Source organism: Lepidochelys kempii, chromosome 4 (genome assembly GCF_965140265.1).
Source record: "Lepidochelys kempii isolate rLepKem1 chromosome 4, rLepKem1.hap2, whole genome shotgun sequence".
In the NCBI taxonomy this organism is placed as follows: Eukaryota; Metazoa; Chordata; order Testudines; family Cheloniidae; genus Lepidochelys; species Lepidochelys kempii.
This window is the reverse complement of record NC_133259.1, coordinates 55617147-55644196: the sequence shown is the minus strand read 5'-3', so window position 1 is coordinate 55644196 and position 27050 is coordinate 55617147. Positions and strand designations below refer to the sequence as shown.

The window sequence follows — 27050 nt, the reverse complement described above, 5'->3', positions numbered from 1 at the left end:
TCCCCATCCAGCATCCTCCTTCTGCTTAATAGATGGCCACACTGGCCAGGGCCAGGAAAAGGTTGATGAGAAGGTCTCATGACTTTGTGGGGCCATGGACAGGGTATGCATAGATCAGGAGGTGTGGGGAAAAGTGCAGCCAAAACCTAATAAAAGGTTCTGGAGGAGCCAGAAAAGGGGCTGCAAGGACTGGGCTGTCTCCCAAGATCTGTGAGAGTGATGGGTCGTCTTTCAGGATAGGTTGTACATCCTTGATGATGTGTTGGAGAGGTTTTAGTTGGGGGCTGAAGGTGATGGCTAGTGGCGTTCTGTTGTTTTCTTTGTTGGGCCTGTCCTGTAGTAGGTAACTTCTGGGTACACTTCTGGCTCTGTCAATCTGTTTCTTCACTTCAGCAGGTGGGTATTGTAGTTGTAAGAACGTTTGATAGAGATCTTGTAGGTGTTTGTCTCTGTCTGAGGGGTTGGCCTTGCTTACAGACAGCCCTCCAACCTGAAGCAAATGCTCACCAGCAACCACACACCACACAACAGAACCACTAACCCAGGAACCTACCCTTGCAATGAAGCTTGTTGCCAACTGTGTCCACATATCTATTTAGGGGACACCATCATAGGGCCACATCAGCCTCACTATCAGGTTCACCTGCACATCTACCAATGTGATATATGCCATCATGTGCCAGCAATGCCCCTCTGCCATGTACACTGGCCAAACTGGACAGTCTCTACTTAAAAAAATAAATGGACACAAATCAGATGTCAAGAATTATAACATTCAAAAACCAGTCGGAGAACACTTCAATCTCTTTGGTCACTCGATTACAGACCTAAAAGTTGCAATTCTTCAACAAAAAAACTTCAAAAACAGACTCCAACGAGAGATTGCTGAATTGGAATTAATTTGCAAACTGGATACAATTAATTCAGGCTTGAATAGAGACTGGGAGTGGACGGGTCATTACACAAAGTAAAACTATTTCCCCATGTTTATTTCGCCCGCCCCCCACGGCTCTTCCTCAGACATTCTTGTCAACTGCTGGAAATGGCCCAACTTGATTATCACTACAAAAGGTCCCCTCCCACCCCCCACCCGCTGGTAATAGCTCACCTTACCAGATCACTCTTGTTACAGTAGTGTATGGTAACACCCATTATTGTTTCGTGTTCTCTGTGTATATAAATCTCCCCACTGTATTTTCCACAGTATGCGTCTGATGAAGTGAGCTGTAGCTCACGAAAGCTTATGCTCAAATAAATTGGTTAGTCTCTAAGGTGCCAAAAGCACTCCTTTTCTTTTTACAAAATGCAATTTTCCTAGCTAGCCTGCACATGCACGCACACACACCCCCTTTCCTGACATAAAACCTCAAGAAGAAAAATTGCAGACAAAAGAGGGATTTCGTGCTTCTACTGAAAGTTACCACTTGCTTAGAAAGTCATTATGGATCTGCATCACTTAACTACAAGCAAAAAAAAGGGGGGGGGGAGAGAAAATTACAATCCAATCCAGAGGCAACAGTGCCCAAAGCACATCCATATAAACGAGAGCAAATAGACCCAGCTATAATTACATGGACGCTTTAAAGACTTTTGTCCTTTCGCCCCATTTGGGAAATATGTTATTACAATTAATAAGTACTTATCAATGACATATATATATAGCATATATATCGTATAAGCAGGCCAGGCCACTCAAAATGTCATAAAGGAAAATATCTATAACAAAAAAGCAAAATCTCTTCCCCAGACTTACTTCATTCACCTTTTTGCCTTTCAAGGTTAAAGATTTTTTTCATGATATTTTAAATTTTGTATGAATAATAAACCAGGGAATTCACTCAGAGTTTGATTTACGATAAAAAATGTCAGCCTCCTTATGTTTCAGGCTTGGCCGTGTTGTGAATTGAGCCCCAGTGTACTAAAACTTGCAATGTCACATTTTGCTGAACTAGAATCAAGCTCACTAACTGCTACAAAGTCTATTCAAGTGACAAACTGCAAATTAATTGAAAATACAGGCATTTTTATATGTTAATGTATTATACAGATCTAAGCCTGCCCTTGAATAGCAATGTTCAGCTCCTATTAACTTTAATAGGTTCTGTATGTATGTATGCATCCAAGGCCAGAATTTGGTCATACATCTTGATGGTAACATACTACCACCCACAACTACTACAGTGTGTAGACACTTCTTCAGGTTAGGTATATGGGGGACCCAGTGGTTTGAAATAAAACAATTGTAATTTATTTTGCACAGAATACTTTACAAATGCAATGCCTAAATAAAACAGTGTAAATCATGAAACTGCTAGTAGTAAAACATCTTGACTTTCCAGACTAAAAAGCTAAAATATAATTTAGCACAGTGTTTCACAACCAGGGGTATGTGTGCCCCTGGGGGTCCGCAGAGGTCTTCCAGGGGGCATTCAACTCATCTAGATATTTGCCTCATTTTACAACAAGCTGCATAAAAAGCACTAGTAAAGTCGGTACAAACTAAAATTTCATACAATGACTTATTTGTACTCCTCTATATATGATACACTGAAATGTAAGTACAATATTTATATTCCAATCAATTAATTTTATAATTATATTAAATTCATAAAAGAGCTCAGATTCCATAAATTGTCCTATTAGTATGCCCTCTTCACAAAGGCTTCCTTTCTCTATAAAATCCTCTTCATTCAAATCTACCCTTAGAGATTTATCTACATGTTTTCAAGCTCTCTGTCTCTTCATATTTAACCGAGACGGACAATTCTTCCTCTTCCTCAGGCAGTGCATCTTCATCCCCAGATGCAGTGTAAGTATTGTCCAGCTCATCTTCAGCAGCCATAATACCACCACATTTTGTTTGGTTTAGGAGAAGACTCTGTTCTCCCTCTTCTTCCACCTTTCCTCATCTGAGTTATTGATTTCAGATATCTGGTCTCGTAATGAAGATGCAAATTTGTTCAGGGAATCATCCAGTTCATCAGTCCCCTCTGTGCTCTCTTCATCCATGTCAGCCTTATTGTCAAGTATGACATGGCACTAAACCAAACTCATCACTCTCTGTGACTACAGTGCTCTGAACACCTTCAGAGTCTGACATACTGTACGTTTCAATATCATGTTCACTTGCTGGAACAGGGAGATCTCCATTTTCACTGTATTCATCCAAGTCTTGATCAAAAAGTATCACATTTTTCTGCCATTTCTTATCTTGGTCATGTTCCTCCTCCTCCTCATTTCCACTTTCTGTATCTACACATCTTGGTTTAAAGTCCTCATTATCACCAGAAATCATCTCTTCAATTACAAAGGAATCTTCCTGGGCAATTCCCAAATGTCCTATATCACCTGCCATTTCTTCTTCGGTCAGGCTTTCAGAGACAAACACCTCTGAAGGATCAATTGTACATGCCTGAGGCATGTCTATACTTCTATCAGTAATATTAATACAATCAACTGCTACCACTTCCCGCATTTTGTCAGCTACATTTTGCATATCAGTGGCATCATGCTTTATGGCATCCTTTTCAGGTTCTAAACTTTGTGATGTCTCCTCATTGACATTAAAAGGCTTTTTTGGGCTAAATTTTGTAGGGTTTTTGTGCGGCAAAGCAAAATATTTGTAAGTTGCCCTTAAGCAGTGAAGAATATATTCATATTTATAAATACGGCAGGCGACCAGCTTGGCTTACCAGTGAAATCCTTGCTGATCTTAAACACAAAAAAGAAGCTTACAAGAAGTGGAAGATTGGACAAATGACCAGGGAAGAGTATAAAAATATTGCTCGGGCATGCAGGAGTGAAATCAGGAAGGCCAAATCACATCTAGAGTTGCAGCTAGCAAGAGACGTTAAGAGTAACAAAAAAAGTTTCTTCAGGTATGTTAGCAACAAGAAGAAAGTCAAGGAAAGTGTGGGCCCCTTACTGAACAAGGGAGGCAACCGAGTGACAGAGGATGTGGAAAAAGCTAATGTACTCAATGCTTTTTTTGCCTCTGTCTTCACGAACAAGGTCAGCTCCCAGACTGCTGCACTGGGCAGCACAGCATGGGGAGGAGGTGACCAGCCCTCGGTGGACAAAGAAGTGGTTCAGGACTATTTAGAAAAGCTGGACGAGCACAAGTCCATGGGGCTAGATGCGCTGCATCCGAGAGTGCTAAAGGAGTTGGTGGATGTGATTGCAAAGCCATTGGCCATTATCTTTGAAAACTCATGGCAACTGGGGGAGGTCCTGGACGACTGGAAAAAGGCTAATGTAGTGCCCATCTTTAAAAAAGGGAAGAAGGAGGATCCTGCGAACTACAGGCCAGTCAGCCTCACCTCCGTCCCTGGAAAAATCATGGAGCAGGTCCTCAAGGAATCAGTTCTGAAGCACTTAGAGGAGAGGAAAGTGATCAGGAACAGTCAGCATGGATTCACCAAGAGCAAGTCATGCCTGACTAATCTAATTGCCTTCTAATGACAAGATAACTGGCTCTGTGGATGAAGGGAAAGTAGTGGACGTGGTGTTCCTTGACTTTAGCAAAGCTTTTGACACGGTCTCCCACGGTATCTTGCCAGCAAGTTAAAGAAGTATGGGCTGGATGAATGGACGATAAGGTGGATAGAAAGTTGGCCAGATTGTCAGGCTCAACGGGTAGTGATCAATGGCTCCATGTCTAGCTGGCAGCCGGTATCAAGTGGAGTGCCCAAAGGGTCGGTCCTCGGGCCAGTTTTGTTCAATATCTTCATAAATGATCTGGAGGATGGTGTGGATTGCACCCTCAGCAAGTTTGCAGATGACACTAAACTGGGAGGAGAGGTAGATACACTGGAAGGTAGGGATAGGATACAGAGGGTCCTAGACAAATTAGAGGACTGGGCCAAAAGAAATCTGATGAGGTTCAACAAGGACATGTGCAGAGTCCTGCACTTACGATGGAAGAATCCCTTGCACCGCTACAGACTAGGGACCGAATAGCTAGGCAGCAGTTCTGCAGAAAAGGACCTAGGGTTACAGTGGATGAGAAGCTGGATATGAGTCAACAGTGTGCTGTTGTTACCAAGAAGGCCAATGGCATTTTGGGATGTATAAGTGGGGGCATTGCCAGGAGATCGAGGGACATGATAGTTCCCCTCTATTCAACATTGGTGAGGCCTCATCTGGAGTACTGTGTCCAGTTTTGGGCCCCACACTACAAGAAGGATGTGGAAAAATTGGAAAACGTCCAGCGGAGGGCAACAGAAATGATTAGGGGACTGGAACACATGACTTTTGAGGAGAGGCTGAGGGAACTGGGATTGTTTAGTCTGCAGAAGAGAAGAATGAGGGGGGATTTGATAGCTGCTTTCAACTACCTGAAAGGGGGTTCCAAAGAGGATGGATCTAGACTGTTCTCAGTGGTAGCAGATGACAGAACAAGGAGTAATGGTCTCAAGTTGCAGTGGGGGAGGTTTAGGTTGGATATTAGGAAAAAACGTTTTCACTAGGAGGGTGGTGAAGCACTGGAATGCGTTGCCTAGGGAGGTGGTGGAATCTCCTTCCTTAGAAGTTTTTAAAGTCAGGCTTGACAAAGCCCTGGCTGGGATGATTTAGTTGGGGATTGGTCCTGCTTTGAACAGGGGGTTGGACTAGATGACCTCCTGAGGTCCCTTCCAACCCTGATATTCTATGATTCTATATACTAGCTGTTATAGGACTGTTCTTGCCACATTCCTCTTTACTGAGTAAGGGTCTTCCACAGCAATGTGCTTTTTAGGCCAGTCCTTTGATCCATGAGACACTGTTTCTTTGAGTCGTATACTGATGACCAGATCAGCCAAATTAAGAAGCAAGTCCAAGCATAGAAGCAAAGCAGTTCTACCCAAAACAAGAATATAGCAGTAGGGTTATATTACAGACCACTTGACCAGGATGGTGTTAGTGACTCTGAAATGCTCAGGGAGATTAGAGAGGCTATTAAAATAAAAAACTCAATAATAATAATGGGTGATTTCAACTATCCCCGTATTGGCTGGGTACATATCACCTCAGGAAGGGATGCTGCGATAAAGTTTCTTGACACCTTAAATGGCTGCTCCTTGGTCCAAGAGGTCCAAGAGGTGAATATAGCTGGACCGCTTGGTAATAGTGACCATAATATAATTAAATTTAACATCCCTGTGGTGGGGAAAACTCCACAGTGGCCCAACACTGTAGCATTTAATTTCAGAAAGGGGAACTACACAAAAATGAGGAGGTTAGTGAAACACAAATTAAGAGGTACAGTACCAAAAGTAAAATCCCTGCAAGCTGCGTGGAAAATTTTTAAAGACACCATAATAGAGGCTCAACTTAAATGTATACCCCAATTTAAAAAACATAGTAAGAGAACCAGAAAAGAGCCATTGTGGTTAAACAACCAAGTAAAAGAAGCAGAGAGAGGCAAAAAGGCATCCTTTAGAAAGTGGAAGGTAAATCCTAATAAGGAAAATAGAAAAGAGCATAAACTCTGGCAAACAAAGTGTAAAAATATAATTAGAAAGACCAAAAAAGAATTTGAAGAAAAGCTAGCCAAAGACTCCAAAAGTAATAGCAAAAATTTTTTTAAATACATCAGAAGCAGAAAGCCTGTTAAACAACCAGAGGGGCCACTGGACGATCGAGATGCCAAAGGAGCACTCAAAGATGATAAGGCCATTGCGGAGAAACTAAATTAATTCTTTGCATCGGTCTTCACTGTTGAGGATGTGAGGGAGATTCCCAAACCTGAGCCATTCTTTTTGGTGACAGATCTGAGGAACTGTCCCAAATTGAGGTTCATTAGAGGAGGTTTTGGAACAAATTGATAAACTAAACAGTAGTAAGTCTCCAGGACCTGATGGTATTCACCCAAGAGTTCTGAAGGAACTCAAATGTGAAATTGCAGGACTACTAACTGTCAGCTGTAACCTGTCATTTAAATCAGCTTCTGTACCAAATGACTGGAGGATAGCTAATGTGATGTCAATTTTTTAAAAGGGCTCCAGAGGTGACCCTGGCAACTACAGGCCAGTAAGCCTCACTTCAGTACTGGGCAAATTTGTTGAAACTATCGTAAAGAACAAAATTGTCAAACGCATAATTTGTTGAAATAGTCAACATGGTTTTTGAAAGGGAAATCATGTCTCTCCAATCTACTAGAATTCTTTGAGGGGGTCAACAAGCATGCAGACAGAGGAGATCCAGTGGATATAGTGTATTTCGATTTTCAGAAAGCCTTTGACAAAGCCCCTCACCAAAGGCTCTTAAGCAAAATAAGCAGTCATGGGCTAAGAGGGAACTGTCAACTGCTGGAACTCCTTGCCAGAGGGTGTTGTGAAGGCCAATACTATAACAGGGTTCAAAAGGGAGCTAGATAGATTCATGGAAGATATGTCCACTAATGGTTATTAGCCAGGATGAGCAGGGATGGTGTCCCTAGCCTCTGTTTGCCAGAGGCTGGGATTAGGTGACAGGGCATGGATCACTTGATTTCAAAGACAGTTACCTTTTTTGTAACTGGTGTTCTTTGAGATGTGTTGCTCATGTCTATTCCACAACAGGTGTGTGTACTTGCCACGTGGACCAGTGCCGGAAGTTTTTCCCCTAGCAGTACCCGTATGGGGGGAGCGCCCCCCTCAACCCCTGGAGTGGCGCCTGCCTGGCACGGTATAAGGGGAGCTGCGTGCTCCCCCAACCCTCAGTTCCTTCTTGCCAGACAACTCTGACAGAGGGGAAGGAGGGTGGGATGTGGAATAGACATGAGCAACACATCTCGAAGAACACCAGTTACGGAAAAGGTAACTGTCTTTTCTTCTTCGAGTGATTGCTCATGTGTATTCCACAATAGGTGATTCCAAGCTATATCTGTTGGAGGTGGGTAGGAGTTCACAAGTTCCCAGCACAGAGGACAGCCCTGCCGAAGTCAGTGTCATCCCTGGTTTGGGGGACAATCACATAGTGCGCGGTGAATGTGTGAACCAAAGACCACATGGCAGCCCTACAAATGTCCTGGATGGGGACGTGGGCCACGAAGGCAGCCAAGACCTGCGCCTGAGTAGAGTGTACCCTCACATTGGGTGGCGGGGGGACACCCGCCAGCTCATAGCAGGAGCGGATGCACAAAGTGATCCAACTGGAAAGTTGCTCAGTGGAAATCAGCGGGCCCCTCGCACGCTCAGCCGAGGCGACGAACAGTTGCAAGGACTTTCTGAACAGCTTGGTCTGCTCGAGGTAGAAAGCCAGAGCCCACCGCACATCGAGTGTGTGGAGACGGCGCTCCTCACTGGATGAATAAGGCTTGGGGCAGAGGACTGGTAAAAAATGTCCCGACCCATGTGATAGGCAGAGACCACCTTCGGGAGGAACACGGGGTGTGGGCAGAGCTGGACCTTGTCCTTATGAAAGACAGTGTATGGTGGTTCGGAGGTCAGGGTCCTCCTGGGGAGTTCCCCACCTTCGGAAGAGCCGTGGGCCACTTCCGGGTGGAGGAACCACTTGTGTTGAGGGGAAAAGTCCCTGCTCAAGCAATCCACCCTCTCGTTCTGGGCGCCCGGTAGGTGGAAGGCCTTCAGGTGGATACCATGGGCTATACAGAAGTCCCACTGCCTGAGGGCTTCATGGCAGTGTGCGGAGGATCGGGCCCCATCTTGCCTGTTGATATAGAACATCGAGGCCATGTTGTCTGTGAGGACCCTGACTACCTTGCCCTTCAGGTGCGAGTGGAAGGCCATGCACGCCAGCCACACTGCCCTGAGCTTCTTGACGTTTATATGTAGGGTCAGGTCTTGAGCCAACCACAGGCCTTGGGTCTGAAAGTTCCCCACATGGGCCCCCCAACCCAGGTCCGACGCATCAGACACCAGCTCCAACAACGGGGCCCTGTCCCTGAACAGGACCTCATGGAGCATGTTGTTTGGGGCGGACCACCACCGTAGGGAGTGATCACAAAGTCCGGCATGGTGAGGACCTTGTCCATCCTGTCCATGGCCTGGGAGAACTTCAAGGCCAACCACAGTTGGAGGGGTCTCATCCTGAGTCTGGCATGATGGACCATGTACGTGCACACCGACATGTGACCCAAGAGTTGCAGGCTAACCCTGGCTGTTGTCACCAGGAACCTTGTGACCGAGTCGATGAGACCTTTCAGGGTCTTGAATCTGTGTGGTGGGTGCGAGACCCTGGCCAACACTATGTCCAGGAGCACCCCGATAAACTCTATGTGTTGGACCGGGACTAACGTGGACTTGGTGTTGTTTACCAACAGGCCCAAGGCGGTGCACGTGGACAGGAGGAGTGCCATGTGATCCCTCACCTGTGACCGTGAGGTGCCCTTGACAAGCCAATCGTCCAGATAGGGAAATATCTGGACCTCCCAGTCATCTGAGGTAGGCTGCTACCACCAACATATATTTTGTAAACACCCTGGGGGCAGTGGACAGACCAAACAGGAGGACCGTGAATTGGTAATGATTCTGTCCCACCACGAAATGGAGGAAGCACATGTGCCCCTCGAATATGTGAATGTGGAAGTACAAGTCCTGTAGATAGAGGGCAGCGGTACCTGTCCCTGGGATCCAGGGAGGGGATGATGGAGGCTAGGGAGACCATGCACAACTTGAGTTTCACCATGTACTGGTTCAGACCTTGCAGGTCCAGGATGGGCCTTTGGCCTTCGGGATAAGGAAATAACGGGTGTAATACCCCTTGCCCATGAACTCCTCGGGCACCGCCTCTATCACTCCTAATCCTCGCCGCCTCGCCTGCTCAAGCAGAGCTTTGTGTGAGGGGTCCCCCAAGAGGGACGGGGTGGTTGGGCGGGGAGGAAGTAAACTGGAGGGTGTAACCCCGGGAGATGGTGTTGAGGACCCATCGGTCTGAGGTTAGCTGCAACCATTCTGGGAGGAAAGCACACAACCAGTTGGAGAAGGGAAGCTTTATTGGGGGTGGATCCCTGATGAGGACTGGTGGGGTGCCCCCAAGCATCCCATCAAAAACACCTTTTCCCTGCCTGCTTGCTCTTGGAGGACCCAGGCTGGAGGGCAGGCCGAGAGTGCCTCTGAGGGCATCTCTTATAGTCCCACTGTTTCTTATGGGTTGCCTCGTACTTTGGGAGGGCGGCCTGGGCGGGAGTCTGCTGCAGCTTGAACTTAGGTTTTGCCGGAGCCAGGACATGGAGGCCCAGAGTCTGGAGGGTCGTGCAGGAGTTTTTCATGCCATGCAGCCTCGTATCTGTTTCCTCTGCCAACAGAGCCTTCACGTCAAATGGGAGATCCTGCATGGAAGACTGCACCTCGCAAGACAGCCCAGAGAGCAGGAGCCATGACACCTGTCTTGGACACCGCGGAGGCCATTGATCATGCGGCCTTGTCAGCAGTATCCGAGGCTGCCTGCAAGGACGACCTAGCGGCTGCTGCCCCTTCTTCCACTAGCACCCTGAACTCCTTCATATCACGCTCCTGAAGGGAGTCCTCAAACTTGGGCAGGGAGCCCCACAGATTGAATTTGTACCGGTCCAGGAGAACCTGATGGTTTGCCACTCGTAACTGGAAGCTCAAAGACTAATACATTTTCCTTCCAAAAGAGTCCAGTCTCCGAGAGTCTTTGTTCTTTGGGGTTGGGGCTGGCTGATCCTGCTGTTCCCTGTGGTTGACCAACTCGACCACCAGGGAGTTGGGAGCTGGGTGGGTATACAGGTACTCATTCCCTTTAGTGGGTACAAAGTACTTGCGTTCTGCCTTTTTAGAGAGGGGGGCCAATGAGGCCGGTGTTTGCCACAGGGCATTTGAAATCTTAGCCTTCATGGAGAAGTAAGGTCACCCTACCCGGTGCCGATGGGGACATGTTAAATAGGGAGTCTGAGGGGACTCCCCTCAGGGCTCCTCAATCTCCTCTGCTTGGAGGTGGAGGTTTGCTGCCACCCTCTTTAAGAGTTCTTGGTGGGCCCTGAAGTCCTCCTCCGGGGTGATGGGGGGTGGGGCCGCAATCGCCTCCTCCGGGCAGGACAAGGAGGCCGTGCAGTGCTCTGGGTATCACCAGCACCGGAGGGTCCACCACATGGTCAGACTCTGGGCATGGTGCCGAGGATGTACATCCCACCAACTCCTTTCTCGGGGGTCTGGAGAGGGACGCCGACGGTGCTTCCAAAGCTCTGGCCACCAAGTGAGCTGTCACCAGGGGCTGCGCTGGAGGCCACGGTGCCCACAATGCTCGGTGCCACTCCACCTGCTGTGGCACCGATGGGGCCAGCTATTCGGGTTGGCTGGCCTGGCCCATCGAAGGATGGCTACGAATGGAAACCGGGCTGGTGTAAGATCTGCTGCAGCAAAGCTGTAGCAGAGCAGTTCCGATGCACCTTCACTGGTGGCAAGAAGGAACTGAGGGTGGGGGAGCGCGAAGCTCCCCTCATACCACACCAGGCAGGCACCACTCCAGGGGTTGTGGGGGGTGCTCCCCCCCTAGAGGTACGCTGGGGAAAAACTTCCATCACCGGTGCACGTGGTGAGCACGCACACCTATTGTGGAATACACATGAGCAATCACTCGAAGAAGAGCCTGTCTGTTCATTCCCTTTGGGGCACCTGTCATTGGCCACTGTCAGAGGACACGATACTGGGCTTGATACTTGGTGTGACCCAGTATGGCCATTCTTATATGGTAAAATGAGAAAGTAAGCAATTTTTCAGTAATAGCAGGCTGAGACACTTTTGTATTTTTATGTCTGATTTTGTAAGCAAGTAGCTTTCAAGTGAGGTGAAACTTGGGGTACACAAGACAAATCAGACTTCTGAAAGGGGTACAGTAATCTGGAAAGATTGAGAGTCACTGATTTAGTAGATATAACTGACAGATGCAGAACTTTATTTTGAGAACCATTTTGAGACATGAGACAGATCAATTTTTTATTCACTTACTTCTACGCTCCCCATAGTTATAGCAATGGAAACCAAGTATATTCACTTCAAAAAGTTACTCAGTTGCATCCAAACTAGGCAGAGAGAGGGTGTCAAATGCAACAGTCTCCTCTTTCAAAACCAACTGAAATAATGTTACTTACTGATTGGCTGCCCAGTCCGCCAGGTCTCCACTCTCCAGAATAAGGTGATTTTTGTCTGGCTCAGGGGGGCTACTGGAGACTGCAGCTGTAGGAGATTGAGAAGAAAGAGAATCCATACTGCCAGTTGGTGTGTCCTCCCTGGGAGGGCTGTGGTTGTCAACTAGAAGAGGAAAGCACAAGGATACAACAAGACAGGAAGATACCATTAAAAACAATAATCTAGTGCACAGTAAATTACTTAATTATCCAAACTACATCGTATGTTACAGTGAAACCTTTACAAGAAACAACTTTCAGTGTTACAAGTATCCCCCACCCAAATATATGTTATTAGTATAACCCTAAAGTATTTAAAAAACTATGGAATACAGTTTTGCTCCACTTTTGTTGGAAGGTTACTTCTGCTAAGCAAACCAAGCTGGCATTCCTCTGAGTGGCAATTTATGACAGACTTCCTGTTCAGACTGGGATTCTTTGGGTCCCCTATCTTTCTTAGCTTTGTTAAATAAAAGAGTCTGAAAACAAATAATGTAACACAAAAACTCCGGGAAATGATCTTTCACAAGCTAATGCAATAATCATAATCGTATCAAATACAAGACTATGGAATTTACAAAGGTCACAACAGGCAACAAACCTATAACAAGCAGAGAGTTGTGAAACACATGATATCTTTAGGACATTTTAGGGTATTGATGCTGCTAATCTGTAATTAACCCCATCATTTTCTGGTCATCTGATTGTTTACATGCTGCTCCTAGAATATCACCTAGCATGTAAAATATTCAGAGATGATTTATTTAGCTGGCACCTTTGTTTCTCTGCCACTAGAGACCCTTTAAGAAACAGAGCATCTATTTCATCACAAACGATGACAAATAAAGTTACAGGTATGCTGCACCACTGAGTTATGAGATTCCCCAAGACAAAAAACAACCCACATTGAGCTGTTCTGCTTGGATCTATCTATTTAGAAGACAGCTTTTGATTTTTAAATGTATAGTTAGAAACGTCTGGAAGGATGTATAAAATGTGAATTTATAAAGATTCATAGAATATCAGGATTGGAAGGGACCTCAGGAGGTCATCTAGTCCAACCCCCTGCTCAAAGCAGGACCAAACCCCAATTTTTGCCCCAGATCCCTAAATGGCCCCCTCAAGGATTGAACTCACAACCCTGGGTTTAGCAGGCCAATGCTCAAACCACTGAGCTATCCCACCCCCCAATGTGGCCTTTGGGTGCTACCATAATATAAATATACACTAGTAATAATAAATATTCAAGACAATCTTCACAGGATTCCCTCCATGCACCTCATTTATTCTCTCACTTCAATTTTACTCCTACTAACATATGCCAACACATCCCAGAGAAGTGGTGATTAATACCATATTAAAAATATTATATGGTGATGACCCCTCAACCTCATCATCAAGTTCAACTCCTTCAGGCAAAAGCTATAAACCCCATATCCTACCATTCCATGTCTATATAATTATCTGATCAATGGTCTCTAAATTGTAGCATTAGTCTGAGAAGCTGCATATTGTGCACTCAGTACTCTACATGAAAAAAAACCCTTACAAATATGTTCTAATTCAATAATTGACATACTGGTAATTAATCCCCACAAAGAATAGTTCAGTTTGATATAATCTAATCTGAGTTGAATGTTCTACTGTTTCACTGATCTGATTTCCTTTTCCCCCCTTTTTTTTTTTAATTTGAATATTGTCAACTAGGAACACCTTCAGAGGATAAAAGCCATTGTCCTCCACCTCACAACTACTTTATCCAAGTCAACTTCTTCCACTGAAATAGCAGACGCTCATCAAAGCAGTCAACTCCTGCTTTCCCAGCCAGCTCTTCACCATCCCCCTTCCACACAAACTTCCTCGTGGCTGGACTTTACAAAAACTAGACAAGCCTCTTACAACACACACTTTGCTTCTCTACAAAAGAAAAAGGACACTAAACTATCTAAACTACTACATGCCACAAGGGGCCACAACAGTGGTTCTCTTAACCCACCCAGCAATATTGTTAATCTATCCAACTATACTCTTAGCCCAGCAGAAGAATCTGTCCTATCTCGGGGCCTCTCCTTCTGCCCCTCCACCCCCACGAACATGATACAGTTCTGTGGTAACCTAGAATCCTATTTTCGACGTCTCCGACTCAAGGAATATTTCCAACACACCTCTGAACAACATACTAACCCACAGAGACCTTCTTACCAAGACTACAAAAAGAAGGATTCTGGGTGGACTCCTTCTGAAGGTCGAAACAACAGACTGGACTTCTACACAGAGTGCTTCTGCTGACGTGCACGGGCTGAAATTGTGGAAAAGCAGCACCACTTGCCCCATAACTTCAGCCGTGGAGAACACAATGCCAACCACAGCTTCAGAAACAACTCTGACATCATAATCAACAAGGCTGGCAAAGGAGGTGCTGTCGTCATCATGAATAGGTCGGAATATGAACAAGAGGCTGCTAGGCATCTCTCCAACACCACTTTCTACAAGCCATTACCCTCTGATCCCACTGAGGGTTACCAAAAGAAACCACACCATTTGCTCAGGAAACTCCCTGAAAAAGCACAAGAACAAATCCACACAGACACACCCCTGGAACCCCAACCAGGATTGTCTGGCTATGTAGACTCCCTCCTCAGGCCCTAAGCTACCAGCACTCCCAGCTATCTTCGAGACACCACTGACTTTCTGAAGAAACTACAATCCATCGGTGATCTTCCTGAAAACACCATCCTGGCCACTATGGATGTAGAAGCCCTCTACACCAACATTCCACACAAAGATGGACTACAAGCCGTCAGGAACAGTATCCCCAATAATGTCACGGCAACCTGGTGGCTGAACTTTGTGACTTTGTCCTCACCCACAACTATTTCACATTTGGGGACAATGTATACCTTCAAATCAGCGGCACTGCTATGGGTACCCACGTGGCCCCACAGTATGCCAGCATTTTTATGGCTGACTTAGAACAACGCTTCCTCAGCTCTCGTCCCCTAATACCCCTACTCTACTTGTGCTATATTGATGACATCTTCATCATCTGGACCCATGGAAAAGAAGCCCTTGAGGAATTCCACCATGATTTCAACAATTTTCATCCCACCATCAACCTCAATCTGGACCAGTCCACACAAGAGATCCACTTCCTGGACACTACAGTGCTAATAAGTGATGGTCACATAAACACTACCCTACACCGGAAACCTACTGACCGCTATTCCTACCTACATGCCTCCAGCTTTCACCCAGACCACACCACATGATCCATTGTCTACAGCCAAGCTCTCCGATACAATCGCATTTGCTCCAACCCCTCAGACAGAGACAAACACCTACAAGATCTCTATCAAGCATTCTTACAAGTACAATACCCACCTGCTGAAGTGAAGAAACAGACTGACAGAGACAGAAGAGTACCCAGAAGTCACCTACTACAAGACATGCCCAACAAAGAAAATAACAGAATGCCACTAGCCATCACCTTCAGCCCCCAACTAAAACCTCTCCAATGCATCATCAAGGATCTACAACCTATCCTGAAGGATGACCCATCACTCTCACAGATCTTGGGAGACAGGCCAGTCCTCTCTTACAGACAGCCCCCCAACCTGAAGCAAATACTCACCAGCAACCACACAAAAGAAATACTAACCCAGGAACCTCTCCTGGCAACAAAGTCCATTGCCAACTGTGTCCACATATCTATTCAGGGGACACCATCATAGGGCCTAATCATATCAGCCACACTTTCAAAGGCTCATTCACCTGCACATCTACCAATGTGATATATGCCATCATGTGCCAGCAATGCCCCTCTGCCATGTACATTGGTCAAACTGGACAATCTCTACGTAAAAGAATAAATTAACACAAATCAGACGTCAAGAATTATAACATTCAAAAACCAGTTGGAGAACACTTCAATCTCTCTGGTCACTCGATTACAGACCTAAAAGTTGCAATTCTTCAACAAAAAAACTTCAAAAACAGACTCCAACGACAGACGGCTGAATTGGAATTAATTTGCAAACTGGATACAATTAATTCAGGCTTGAATAGAGACTGGGAGTAGATGGGTCATTACACAAAGTAAAACTATTTCCCCATGTTTATTCCCCCCCTCCACCCCGACTGTTCCTCAGATGTTCTTGTCAACTGCTGGAAATGGCCCACCTTGATTATCACTACAAAAGGTCTTTTCCCCCCTCACTCTCCTGCTGGTAATAGCTTAAGTGACCTTAAGTGATCACTCTCATTACAGTGTGTATGTTAACACCCATTGTTTCATGTTCTCTATGTATATAAATCTCCCCGCTGTATTTTCCACTGAATGCATCCGATGAAGTGAGCTGTAGCTCACGAAACCTTATGCTCAAATAAATTGGTTAGTCTCTAAGGTGCCACAAGTACTCCTTTTCTTTTTGCGAATACAGACTAACATGGCTGCTACTCTGAAACCTTTGAAAGAACAGCTTCCCTAGAGATTAAAATGACATACAACTAAAGACACTCAAGTGATAAAAAGTGATCATCTGAAAATTTCTCCCTAAAGTAGCTGCTAATTTAAGGATCTAAATTAGCTTGTAGTAGCAAAGTATGAAACTCTGAGGAGGAGAATGATAACCTCAGAAAATGAGTCATTCATATTCTAGCCTAATCCTGCTCACTCACAGAGCAGCTGCACTGCGTTACTGCTTTGCAATGATACTTTGAGCTGATAATTCTTCAATATTGCTATTCTAATTTGCATGGTATGTCATGCCATGAGAACTGTACAAGTGTCAGGTAAAAACTAATTCATTACATCTCTGTTACAGGTATACATGTCAAAATCAGAAACATATTCTAAAGATTAGACAGTAATATTGTAATCTTACTTCATAAGGTAATTTAATTCTCTAAAACTAAAACTAAGTCATAATGCACATTTCCCCTCAAAGTCTTGCTTTTCAGACCCAGTTACATTGATAGCACCAAGATTCTCAGTCAACATAACCGTTTTGGAGGATTTGTCTGCTTCTGTAATTTGCTAAACATTTACAAACACAAACCATCAAATGGGAATATAATCTATATAAATGCACGCAGACAGGTCAAGAATATAAAGCACTTCTATGAGTATGAAAATACTCAGGAGGAGGGTTGTTTTAGTTTACAGGTAGGCTTGGCAGTGCTTCCATATTATCAGTTGCAGGCACAATATGAAGTCCTTCAGACACAGGGTGAAATCCTGGATCCACTGAAGTCAATGACAAAACTCCCACTGACGTCAATGGGGTCAGGATTTTACACATAGATTTTACAGTTTGTCACAATTTCTTTCCTACAGCATAAATGTTGATATGGATGTGCCTTCATCAGCTTAGAACAACATACTACAGTGTTACCTTCTAGTAACACAAGAGATTTTTTGCTACACATACATAATCTCAGTGTTAGTTTTGGAGACTAAGTTATGTACCCCAAATTCCAAATTAATTTTCATAGATTCACAGAGTTTAGGGCCAGAAGGGAGATGTAGTGATAGTTGGGGCCTGGTAGGCCTACCTCAGTTGTGAGTCTAAGTGTGGGGAAACTGGATAAAAATCCACAAAAATGTCATGATAACCTATAACAATAAACCGTGATGGGAAAAGGGGCAAAAGGGAGAAAGAAAAGACTGAATTAGTGTAATTAGTTTAGTTAATTACTGTAATTTGTGTAGTTGTAGCTAATTTAGTTAATTAGTGTAATTAGTGTAGTTAGTCCATCATCCAAATCCAGAGGGATGTCCTTACCACACCAGGACAGAGAGAGAGGGACCTGGATGACACCAGCACCTCCACCAGCTCTGGCTAAATCCCAGATATCATCTGGGATGGGAGACTGCCGTCTCCCTCATTTCTCCTCCCTCTGGTCATGTGTCCTTTTCCTTCCTGACCTTATTTCTTCTCTTTCCTACCACTCTCCTAAAAATGTGTAATCTCATCAAAGAATGAAATTAGAATTGTTTGACAAAACCAATCTCACATAAAAGCATACAGGCATTACTTATATTCTAACCCGTTCATTCTTTATCAAGTGAATCCTGTCACAGTTCAGGGAAACTGCACCTTTATTACACCTCTATGGTCCAGCACCCACTCTAGGCACCAGGCTCCTCAGCCACCACTGTTCCCACTCTTGACTGGGATTTCCAGACTGCACAGCTTCCTGCCTATCCTGTGGCATCCCCAGAAAAATCAGACTTCCTAAGCCAGCTTGCTTTACTTTTTTCCTCAGAGAAAAGACAAAGTTATAAGTTAGTGCAAAGTTCTTTCTAAGCAAGCACTTTTATTCCTACAGTAGAAGCATTACAGAGAAAATATATTTAAAAAAATAAAAGAACCTACATGCACGCTAATAAGTTTACCAGAGACCACTCCCTAACTCCAGCAAGGGCTCTGGTTGGTAATTAGTTCTTCATGCCCCACACAGAGGTTTTTCCTGAAGTTCAGAACAGCTATCACTCAGAACTAGCTCCCCCATGAGTTACTGAGTCCTTCCTTTATCTAGTTTGGGCTTTTGAATAGGTGAATAGGTAATCAGCCAGATAATGGATTTCTCTTTGAGGCACAATTTCAAAAGGATGGCTCTGGAGGGGATTCCGTTCTTTCCAATTGTTTCCTAGGAACTCCACTCAACTAAATTCAGTCTTGTCTGGTCCATTGGGGTCCTTTTGTTTTGTTTTTTTAAAAAGAGTCCTTTGAAGCACATAACACTTCCCAGTATTTACATTAATCCTTTCTCCCCCTTAAAAGAACCATCCCACAACAATACATAAACATTTGCATTTTTAACACAATGACCTCCTAAGATACTTTTACTTAATTCAAAATAGGTTTTCCAGGATATTGTCATATCTGTCACAAACCCACATCAATTTTTCTATTAATTTTCCAGGGATTGATGTTGCACTAACCAGCCTATAGTTTCCTGGGTCATTCTGCTTGCCCTGTTTGAATAGTGACAGAACATTAGCACTCTTCTAGTCTTCTGGAATTTCCCCAGTATAGTAATATTTATTAAGAATTAACAACACTCTCCTCAGCCAACTCTTTTAGGCCTCTTTTGGGTGCAAGTTCATTTGGGCCCATTGATTTTAAAATGTTTATCCCTAGAAGATGTTGTTTGACATCCTCCTTAGTTACTAATGGACTGGAAAGAATTTCATTATCCTCAAGTAATATGAGTACATCATCCTGCTTTTTTCCAAATACAGAAATATTTATTGAACACTTCTGTCTTTTCTGCATTATTAACAATTTTACTTGTAATGGGCCTATATTCTAGCTAGAATTTATTTTGCTGCTAATATGCTTTTAAAACTCCTTATTATCCTTAGCCCTACCAGCCATGGAGGTTCTCCTGGTGTCTTTAGCTTTCCTTATCAATTTTCTACATTTCAGAACTTTTAATTTATATTGATTGCTATCTATTTAGTCTCTTTCCCCCCATTTGTTATGTATTGCTTTGAAAAGCCAGTAAAATTCTAGAAAGGTTCAGAGCGCAGAGCAGCCTTGACAGCATTATGATGTCCACTGTATCTATGATGTCAAGCACTTTACTGCCACAGTTTTGTTTTGTTTTTTAATTCAGTAGATTAATTGATTCCTAGATTCAGTAGATTGTTAATTTTTTTTCTATTGTGGTTTCCCCCCCATTTCTTTTACATTGTCAAGCTCTGAGAAACATTGTCAAGTTCTGTAGGTGTAAATGTGGCATTGCATTACTGGATTAATATTTTTTATTCTTTTAGAGAGGGGCACCAGAAACCTTCAGTTCTCCTCCATCTCCCAAAGCCTCTTTATTATAGGTAGCTTCTATACAGAAAAATAGGCAGAACATTACTACTTTTGAAGTTCATTGCCATTACTTAAATTAGCTAGACGGCTACCTTTCTGATCACTTCCTTCAGTGTATCATTGAGTGGACTGTTGTTCTGAGCGTTTCATGGGTGTTCCTCAAAGCCTTCATCCCCACCCAATTTCTTTTCTCTTACTACACCCTATCTCTGGCTGCTCTTATCTGCAAGCCAAACTTAGACTATCATCTTTATGCTGATAACTCACAAATCTCCCTCCACCCATTCCAATATCTCAGCCAATCTTTAGGACAACTCTGCATGGGTTGTCCTCAAGCATCCACACATCAATTGAAACTCTACGAGACCAAAACTGAGTTCTTGATACTCCTTTTCCACAGCACTATACCCTACCCCTTTTTCTCTATAATCATGAGCAACACTACCATCATCTGGGTCACCCAGTCTGTGAGCTTGCATATCACTTTTGTCTTGGCCTTCTCTCTCGAGCCATACATACAGGCTTTTTCTACATCTTGCCTCTTCTTCCTACATAGGTACAAGATCCAACTTTTCCTCTCAGTCCACATAACTACAACTCTGCTTCTGTGCTGTAATGGCATGATCTGCCACTCTAAGGACAAAAGGGCCTCAGGCCAGTCACCCTGTTCAATTATCAGACCCAGCTGAGAAGGGGGTCAAGAGACTCCGATAAAAGGCTGAGAGAGCTCAGCTGAAGAGGAGAATGGCAGGAAGCAAGTAGGTTTCTGTGGAAGGCCCTGGAGCAGCATCGAAAGATACGAAGGGAAAGACCTCTGGGCCCCTGCAAACTGCTTTGATCAGGAGAATAGCTTTGTTTTGTGTTTGAATAATAAACTGAGCTCTGATGGAAAGATGCTGAGAAAGACAGGCCAGCAGCCTTACATGTGGTGGAGAATGCAGACAGGCAATTGGTCCCTGGAACAGAGAGGAAATTCAATCAGCTACAGGAAAGGACTGTACCCTGGTGAGGATATAGACTACAGACATTGTCCTCAGGCCAGTCAAGGGGGGAAGCTGTGTAACAGCATGGTCTGCCCCCTTAAGGGCCAGAAGTCCTGGGTCCAGCTAGACAGCTAGCCCTGTTTCAACCCAGCAGGAAAGGGGTCCAGCCTCAGAGATCTTAATTGAAGGGGAAAGCTGTATGAAGCCAGTGTGGCAGCCCGGAAGCAGGGGGGCGAGATGCAAGGCGAAAGGCCTCTGGGCCCTTGCAGCCTGTTTTGGTCAGAGGAATAGCTTTCCTTTATGAGTTTTAAATAGTAAACTGTTCTCTGGGGACAGATCCAGACTTTGGCCATGGTGTTAGTCTTTCCTGGGCTGCGGGAAACAGGACCGCAGCCTATACATGCCCTCATCACTTTCTTTCTGATTACTTCATTTTTCCCCCTCCTTTATGGCCTTTCCCACAGAAACCTTGCTCCCTGTTCAAGTCCATTAAAATTTGTTGCTATCAAGATCATTTTCCTGGCTTGTGCTCTAACCACAATACCCTTAGGCTTTCTGCAGGCTTTCCTTCACCTCTTCAGCTTGTGTTTATAGTCCTTTATAATTTAACGCAACCTTATCTAGAAAATCTAGTGATTTATCATATTCTTGCCCCTCATCTTTGATCCATTATGTCCAGCCTTTACTGTCCACCATTCAGTTTCTCCTTCAAGCACCCTCTGCACTTTTTTCCATGTCAACCCCTATACACAGTGAAAACTCCCTTAGATAATCCATAAAAACACTATCTTCTAGTCTTTTAAAACCCTCTTTTAAGACTCTCCTCTGTTATAGCAATAGATCCTGTCAAACTAACTTCAGGTTTCAGAGGAACAGCCGTGTTAGTCTGTATTCGCAAAAAGAAAAGGAGGACTTGTGGCACCTTAGAGACTAACCAATTTATTTGAGCATGAGTTTTCGTGAGCTACAGCTCACTTCATCAGTTCATCAAACTAACTTGTATCTTTTTTGGATGAAATTACGAATTTGGTTGATAAAGGTGTTGACGTAATATATTTAGACATTTGTAAGACATTTGACTTAATACCACACAATACTTTGATTAAAAACTAGAATATAAAATTGTGACACATTAAATGGGTTAAAAACTGGCTAACTGATAGGTCTCAAAATGTACTTGTAATCTGGGAATTATCATGGAGTGGGTGTATTTCTAGTGAAGTTCCACCAGGATGTGCTCTTGGCCCTATGCGATATAAAGTTTTTATCCATGTCTTGGAAGAAAACAAAATCATCACTGATAAAGTTCGCTGGTGACACAAATATTGGGGAAGTGGTAAATAATGAAGAGGACAGGCCACTGATAGAGATAGCTGGGCGTAAGTAAACAATATGCATTTTAATATAGGTAAATGTATACCTCTAGGAACAAAGAAGGTAGGCCATACTTACAGGATTCTATCCTGAGAAGCAATGACTCTGAAAACCAATTAACGGTGGATAATCAGCTGAACAAGAGCTCCCAATTGCAGTAGCGTGGCCAAAAGAACTAATGCTACAGTGGGATACATAAACAGGGGTAGAGAGGTTATTTTATCTCCTTATTTGCATTGGAGCAAGTTCTACTGGAATACTGGGTCCAGTTCTGGTATCCACAATTCAAGAGGGATGCTGATAAATTGTAGATAGTTCAGAAAAGAGCCCACAAGAATGATAAAAAGATAAGAAAACAGACTCAAGGAGTTCACTCTATTTAGCTTATCAAAGAGAAGGTTAAGGGATGACTCAACCAGTTTATAAGTATATACCTGGATAACAAATATTTCATAATGGGCTCTTCAAAAAATATTTGATAATGGGCTCTTCCAAGGATGGAAGTTGAAGTTAGACAAATTCAGACTGGAAATGAGGCGTAAATTTTTAACAACCAGGGTAATTAACCATGGGAACAATTTACCAACGGTTGCGGTGGAGTCTCCATCACTGGCAATTTTTAAATCAAGACAGGATGTTTTTCTAAAAGATACAATCTGGGAATTATTTCCGGGAAGTTCTATGGCTTGTTTTATACAGGAGGTCAGACTAGATGATCATGATGATCCTTTCTGGCACTGGAATCTATAAAAGCCTGTCCTTGCTTTCATCTTTTTTTACTCCCTTAATTCTTGACCTCCCATACTCTTGACCTTCTCCTTCTCCTTATTTCTACTCCCAGTTAAAAAGAAAAAAAAAAGTTTTGTCAGACAAAATCTGTAACAAAACTGTGTCTATCACCATGTTGTTCAATAAGTTTGTATGTTATTTCACCTTCCCAACTCTCTCTCATCCCTCCCCTGCTCCAAAATCAGAGATTCTTAGGGTTGGAAGACTCTAAATATATAAAATGTAATACTATTATCCCTATCAGAATCCAAACTCTACTTTCCAGCTAGGCCAGCCAATTTTATCTTTTTTTTTAATTTTGTTGTTGCTGTGATTGGAATGCATGTTCTGTTCAAAGAATATTTTGTTGTTGGCTTCAAAACCTGAAAGAAACTGAAATATCTTGACAAACATCAAGAATCAGTCCTTGGCTTTAATACAAGAATTTTAAATAAGAAAACATCCACTTGTAACAAGAGCCAAGAAAACCAGACAGCTAACACCTTCTCTCTCAAGCAATTAACCAGTTTTTCTGCAAACTAACTTGAGTAGAGTTACAGATTGCACCATCAAAAGAAAAAGTAATCTTTAAGATCAGCCATACTAACAACATCTATGGGTCAAAAGTAGTTTATAAAAATGAAAAATTCTGTAGTAACAGTACGTAACGTGAAGGCTTCACACATTCCCCTAAGATATCAAGATGACAAGCACGGTATAGATTATAAGAAGAATAAAACGTTTTCATGCATTTGAAGGCGTCATGTTGGCTGCACAGATATCCCAAACTGGGAGGTTAAAAGACCTCCACTCATTTTTTTTTCCACCTTGCATATTGTAATAAACAAAGTCTAATGTAGGTAAGGAGCGAATAGAGTTGAGATATTCATTCATCATAAGGAACAATTTTTCCTCAATAATACAGATATCTAACTAAGTAGAAAGTAGTCTTATTTGTCTGTGAATTTATGATGGATACATTCAATGTTTTTATTTAAAGAGAAACTTCACAGATTAGAGACAGAAACAATGCACATAATAAACATTCACAGAAGAGTAAGAATTACATTTGACACTACAACTTCAACATGTACAGCAGCAGAGTGAAATGGTATAAAAATATGACAGAGGATCAGTTGTCTAACAATGTCAATACAAGTTAAAAGGAATCAAATGATATGAAGTACGGATCACATTATTAAGTCAGTGGCAGCTAATAGGCATTACGTTATGACATGAACCACCACCTCTACTTCAAAAGGTCAATGGAATTCTTATGTGAATTAGATTATGAACTGAAGGGGACCAGTTAGGTTACAATGTCAACAAAAGTCAAAACAAATTACCTTATACTGTTGAAGCAGAACATTCACATTTACATAATCACAACAGAAGTCAAAAGATTCTGAGACAAGATATTTAAGCTTCTAAAGAGAGAGGAAAAAACTAGTCAACCTACTCCCATTTGCCCCCTCCACAGCTGTCACATAATGGATTTGATTAGCACAGTTGTTGCAATTTGCACCCCTGTGCCAACAAGGGCAGACTAACCCCGGAAAGCCTGGGAAAGGTGGCTGTGTTTGCACTGACATCCCACTTCAGGGATTCGACCAGAAGAACGCAGCTTCATATTATGGTCAAGGCTCATCAGATGACTCAACAACGGAAGCTCTTTGGGATCATATTAAGTCAGCCCATCTCTAAACAGGGCTTTGACTCCCCTAAACCAACAACGTTACACTGCCCAGTTTTGGATGGTGCTAGCTAGCCAGCTCCAGCAGTATAGGGGTTGTGAGCCTCTTATGCCAATGCCTCTCCCATTAAGGGTGGATTTCCCACCACTACAGTCCACACGGATCATGTTCAAATGGCAGAAATCAGGAGTAGTCTTTTATATTAAGATCTGAAGAAAGAACATCCAGTGCTGAGGAAAGTAATCTCAGTATAATCATCTTCTTTCCAACTGAAATGTGTAAGCAGAACTCTGCTTACTACTCAGACCCAGTCTACACCCCAAAAATTGCACCTATTTCACTAAATCTGTTTCTAAATTGACTTAATTAAACCAGTCCAAACCCTCTCATGTGGACACTCTTCAGAGCAAGGGTGGCTGACATTTAGCTACTTTATTTTGGTAGCAAACCTTAACAAATAACACTAAGATTCAAAAACAAAAAACAAATTTCAGGGATCCTGAGATACTAGTGTCTGAATATTAGGTTCCTGTACACTGTGTGAAAGACAGCTCTATTACTGCATGTCATTACATGAGAAAGATTTTTGTTATTGTGTAGCAAATCCCACAGAATTCTACTGCTATCTTAGTATGTAAGTTAGACTACATAAAAAGTATTAGGTTTTCCATTAATTAAAATATTAAAAAGGACTGTTGCACACTGCAACCAATACAGATTTCTGTCAGATAATGGGCAGTAGATAACTTGTTTATCCATCAGAATAATTCTTCTTTTCCAAACACGTGCAGTAAGAGTCAGGGTTGCAAAACATTATGTAGGCCAATTTTTCTTTATGCTAAAATAATTTTTAACATATGGCTATGACTGACCTCACTTTTTTCCTAAAGACCGACCAGCTTTGATTGATTTAAAAAAGTGCGTGCGTGCGTATGTAAGAATGCATGTATATATTATACACAATGTAGAGGGTTTTATTAGAGAGATTATTTTCCCCAACCCCAAAATGATTCAGGAATGCTAGAAAAGCAGCATCAAGAGGCAGAACCTGTCTGAAGATTGGTTCATGCAGCTTAAGGTCTGCAACCAAAATGTGAGGGAAAGGAAATGTGTCTTCCATCTGCAAGACATAACAAGCTGAGGGCACTTCTTCTTCCTCACTCATGCAAAACCTTTTAAATTTTTTTTAAAGTGGTTGTATAAATTTAATAAAACAAAACAGGTTTTCCAGCCACACTTTTACCACCTGGAATATCATGGAATTACCTTCATTTATATCTGTTCCTCTTCAGGTTCCCCCTTAAAATGTAGGATGAAAAACTTTTAGATTGCCAATTTCTTTAGTAAAAACCACATAGATGTGCTGAGTTGTAGGTGAACCTTTCACTGAGCTAACTTAAAATGAAATGCTTCAAGAATCTTCATCTCTTCATTAAGCTGTGGCAAACAGTTCCAGGCACACTCACAGATCCAGAGTGGGGCATCAGTTTAGACCTCATAATTAAATTCTGAGATATGCCAGATCAAAGGAGAACTGTGTGAACAGAAATCAGATACAAAAGTGTGGAGTTCCTCTCTTTACTCTTTGAGGATTACAATGACAAGAGGAGGCTCTATTAATCAGAATGAAAAACTATGGTGAGGCTCGTAGGGAACCTCCTATAGAAGAGCCATAGGTCACCAAAAGGGGGCAGATACAGCTAGAAGAGAAAGCAGTGCCATGACTACACTAGTACAAAAATCTCCACTGTAGGCAAGCATTAGTGCTCCTCATATGGCATCAAATATCCTTAAACCCAGGGCTATTTTATTAAAAGTTTTCTGTTCTTTTCAGGACACGGTGCCATATTGCATGGCTGTGAAACAAAGGCACATGCACTGGCAAGGGGTTTACGGTGCCTTTCTCGTCAGACGACATCATCATCATGGGTTTATTTTGACTTTCCTTCTGAGTTTTGCAGTATTGGGTTTGGCAATCCTGTCAGTTAGTGGGGTCATGCCAGATGGCCGATGTGGAACTCCTGTGAGTGCCTGCGCCAGGTAGACATGGACCGCAGAAAGAGCTCATGCACTCAATACAGGCTCCCCAACTGACAAACTGATACCATATCACCTTGTTATCCAATTTTCTTTTGCTATTTAGTATTAAAAAAACAAATACTTTCCTGCCTTCATTTAGAAGGAAGCATAAGCATCAGCAGTAATTGAACAAGCTAATATTGCTACAAAAACATAGGGCTCGTCTTCACTATGGGGAGATCAACACTACAGGGATCAATTTAGTGGGTCTAGTGAAGACCCGCCAAATTGATGGCAGAGCACTCTCAGGTCG

The 27050-nt window shown here is 43.1% G+C and overlaps 1 protein-coding gene across 8 annotated transcripts in view; it reads right to left on the bottom strand.

The window, feature by feature from the left end:
* ARHGAP10 (Rho GTPase activating protein 10) overlaps positions 1-27050 on the bottom strand; it is a 266272-nt gene that overhangs the window by 33896 nt on the left and 205326 nt on the right. For 7 of the 8 annotated variants that reach the window (XR_012158591.1, XR_012158590.1, XM_073341321.1 and 4 more), the window contains one exon: positions 12035-12194. Coding sequence is in view for 6 of the 8 variants with exons in the window: in XM_073341321.1 (XP_073197422.1) it covers positions 12035-12194 (160 nt within the window). In the remaining 2 variants the exon portion in view is untranslated. Of the gene's footprint in view, positions 1-12034; positions 12195-22334; positions 22438-27050 lie in introns of those variants that run through there. The other variant, XM_073341324.1, reaches the window with a different exon arrangement.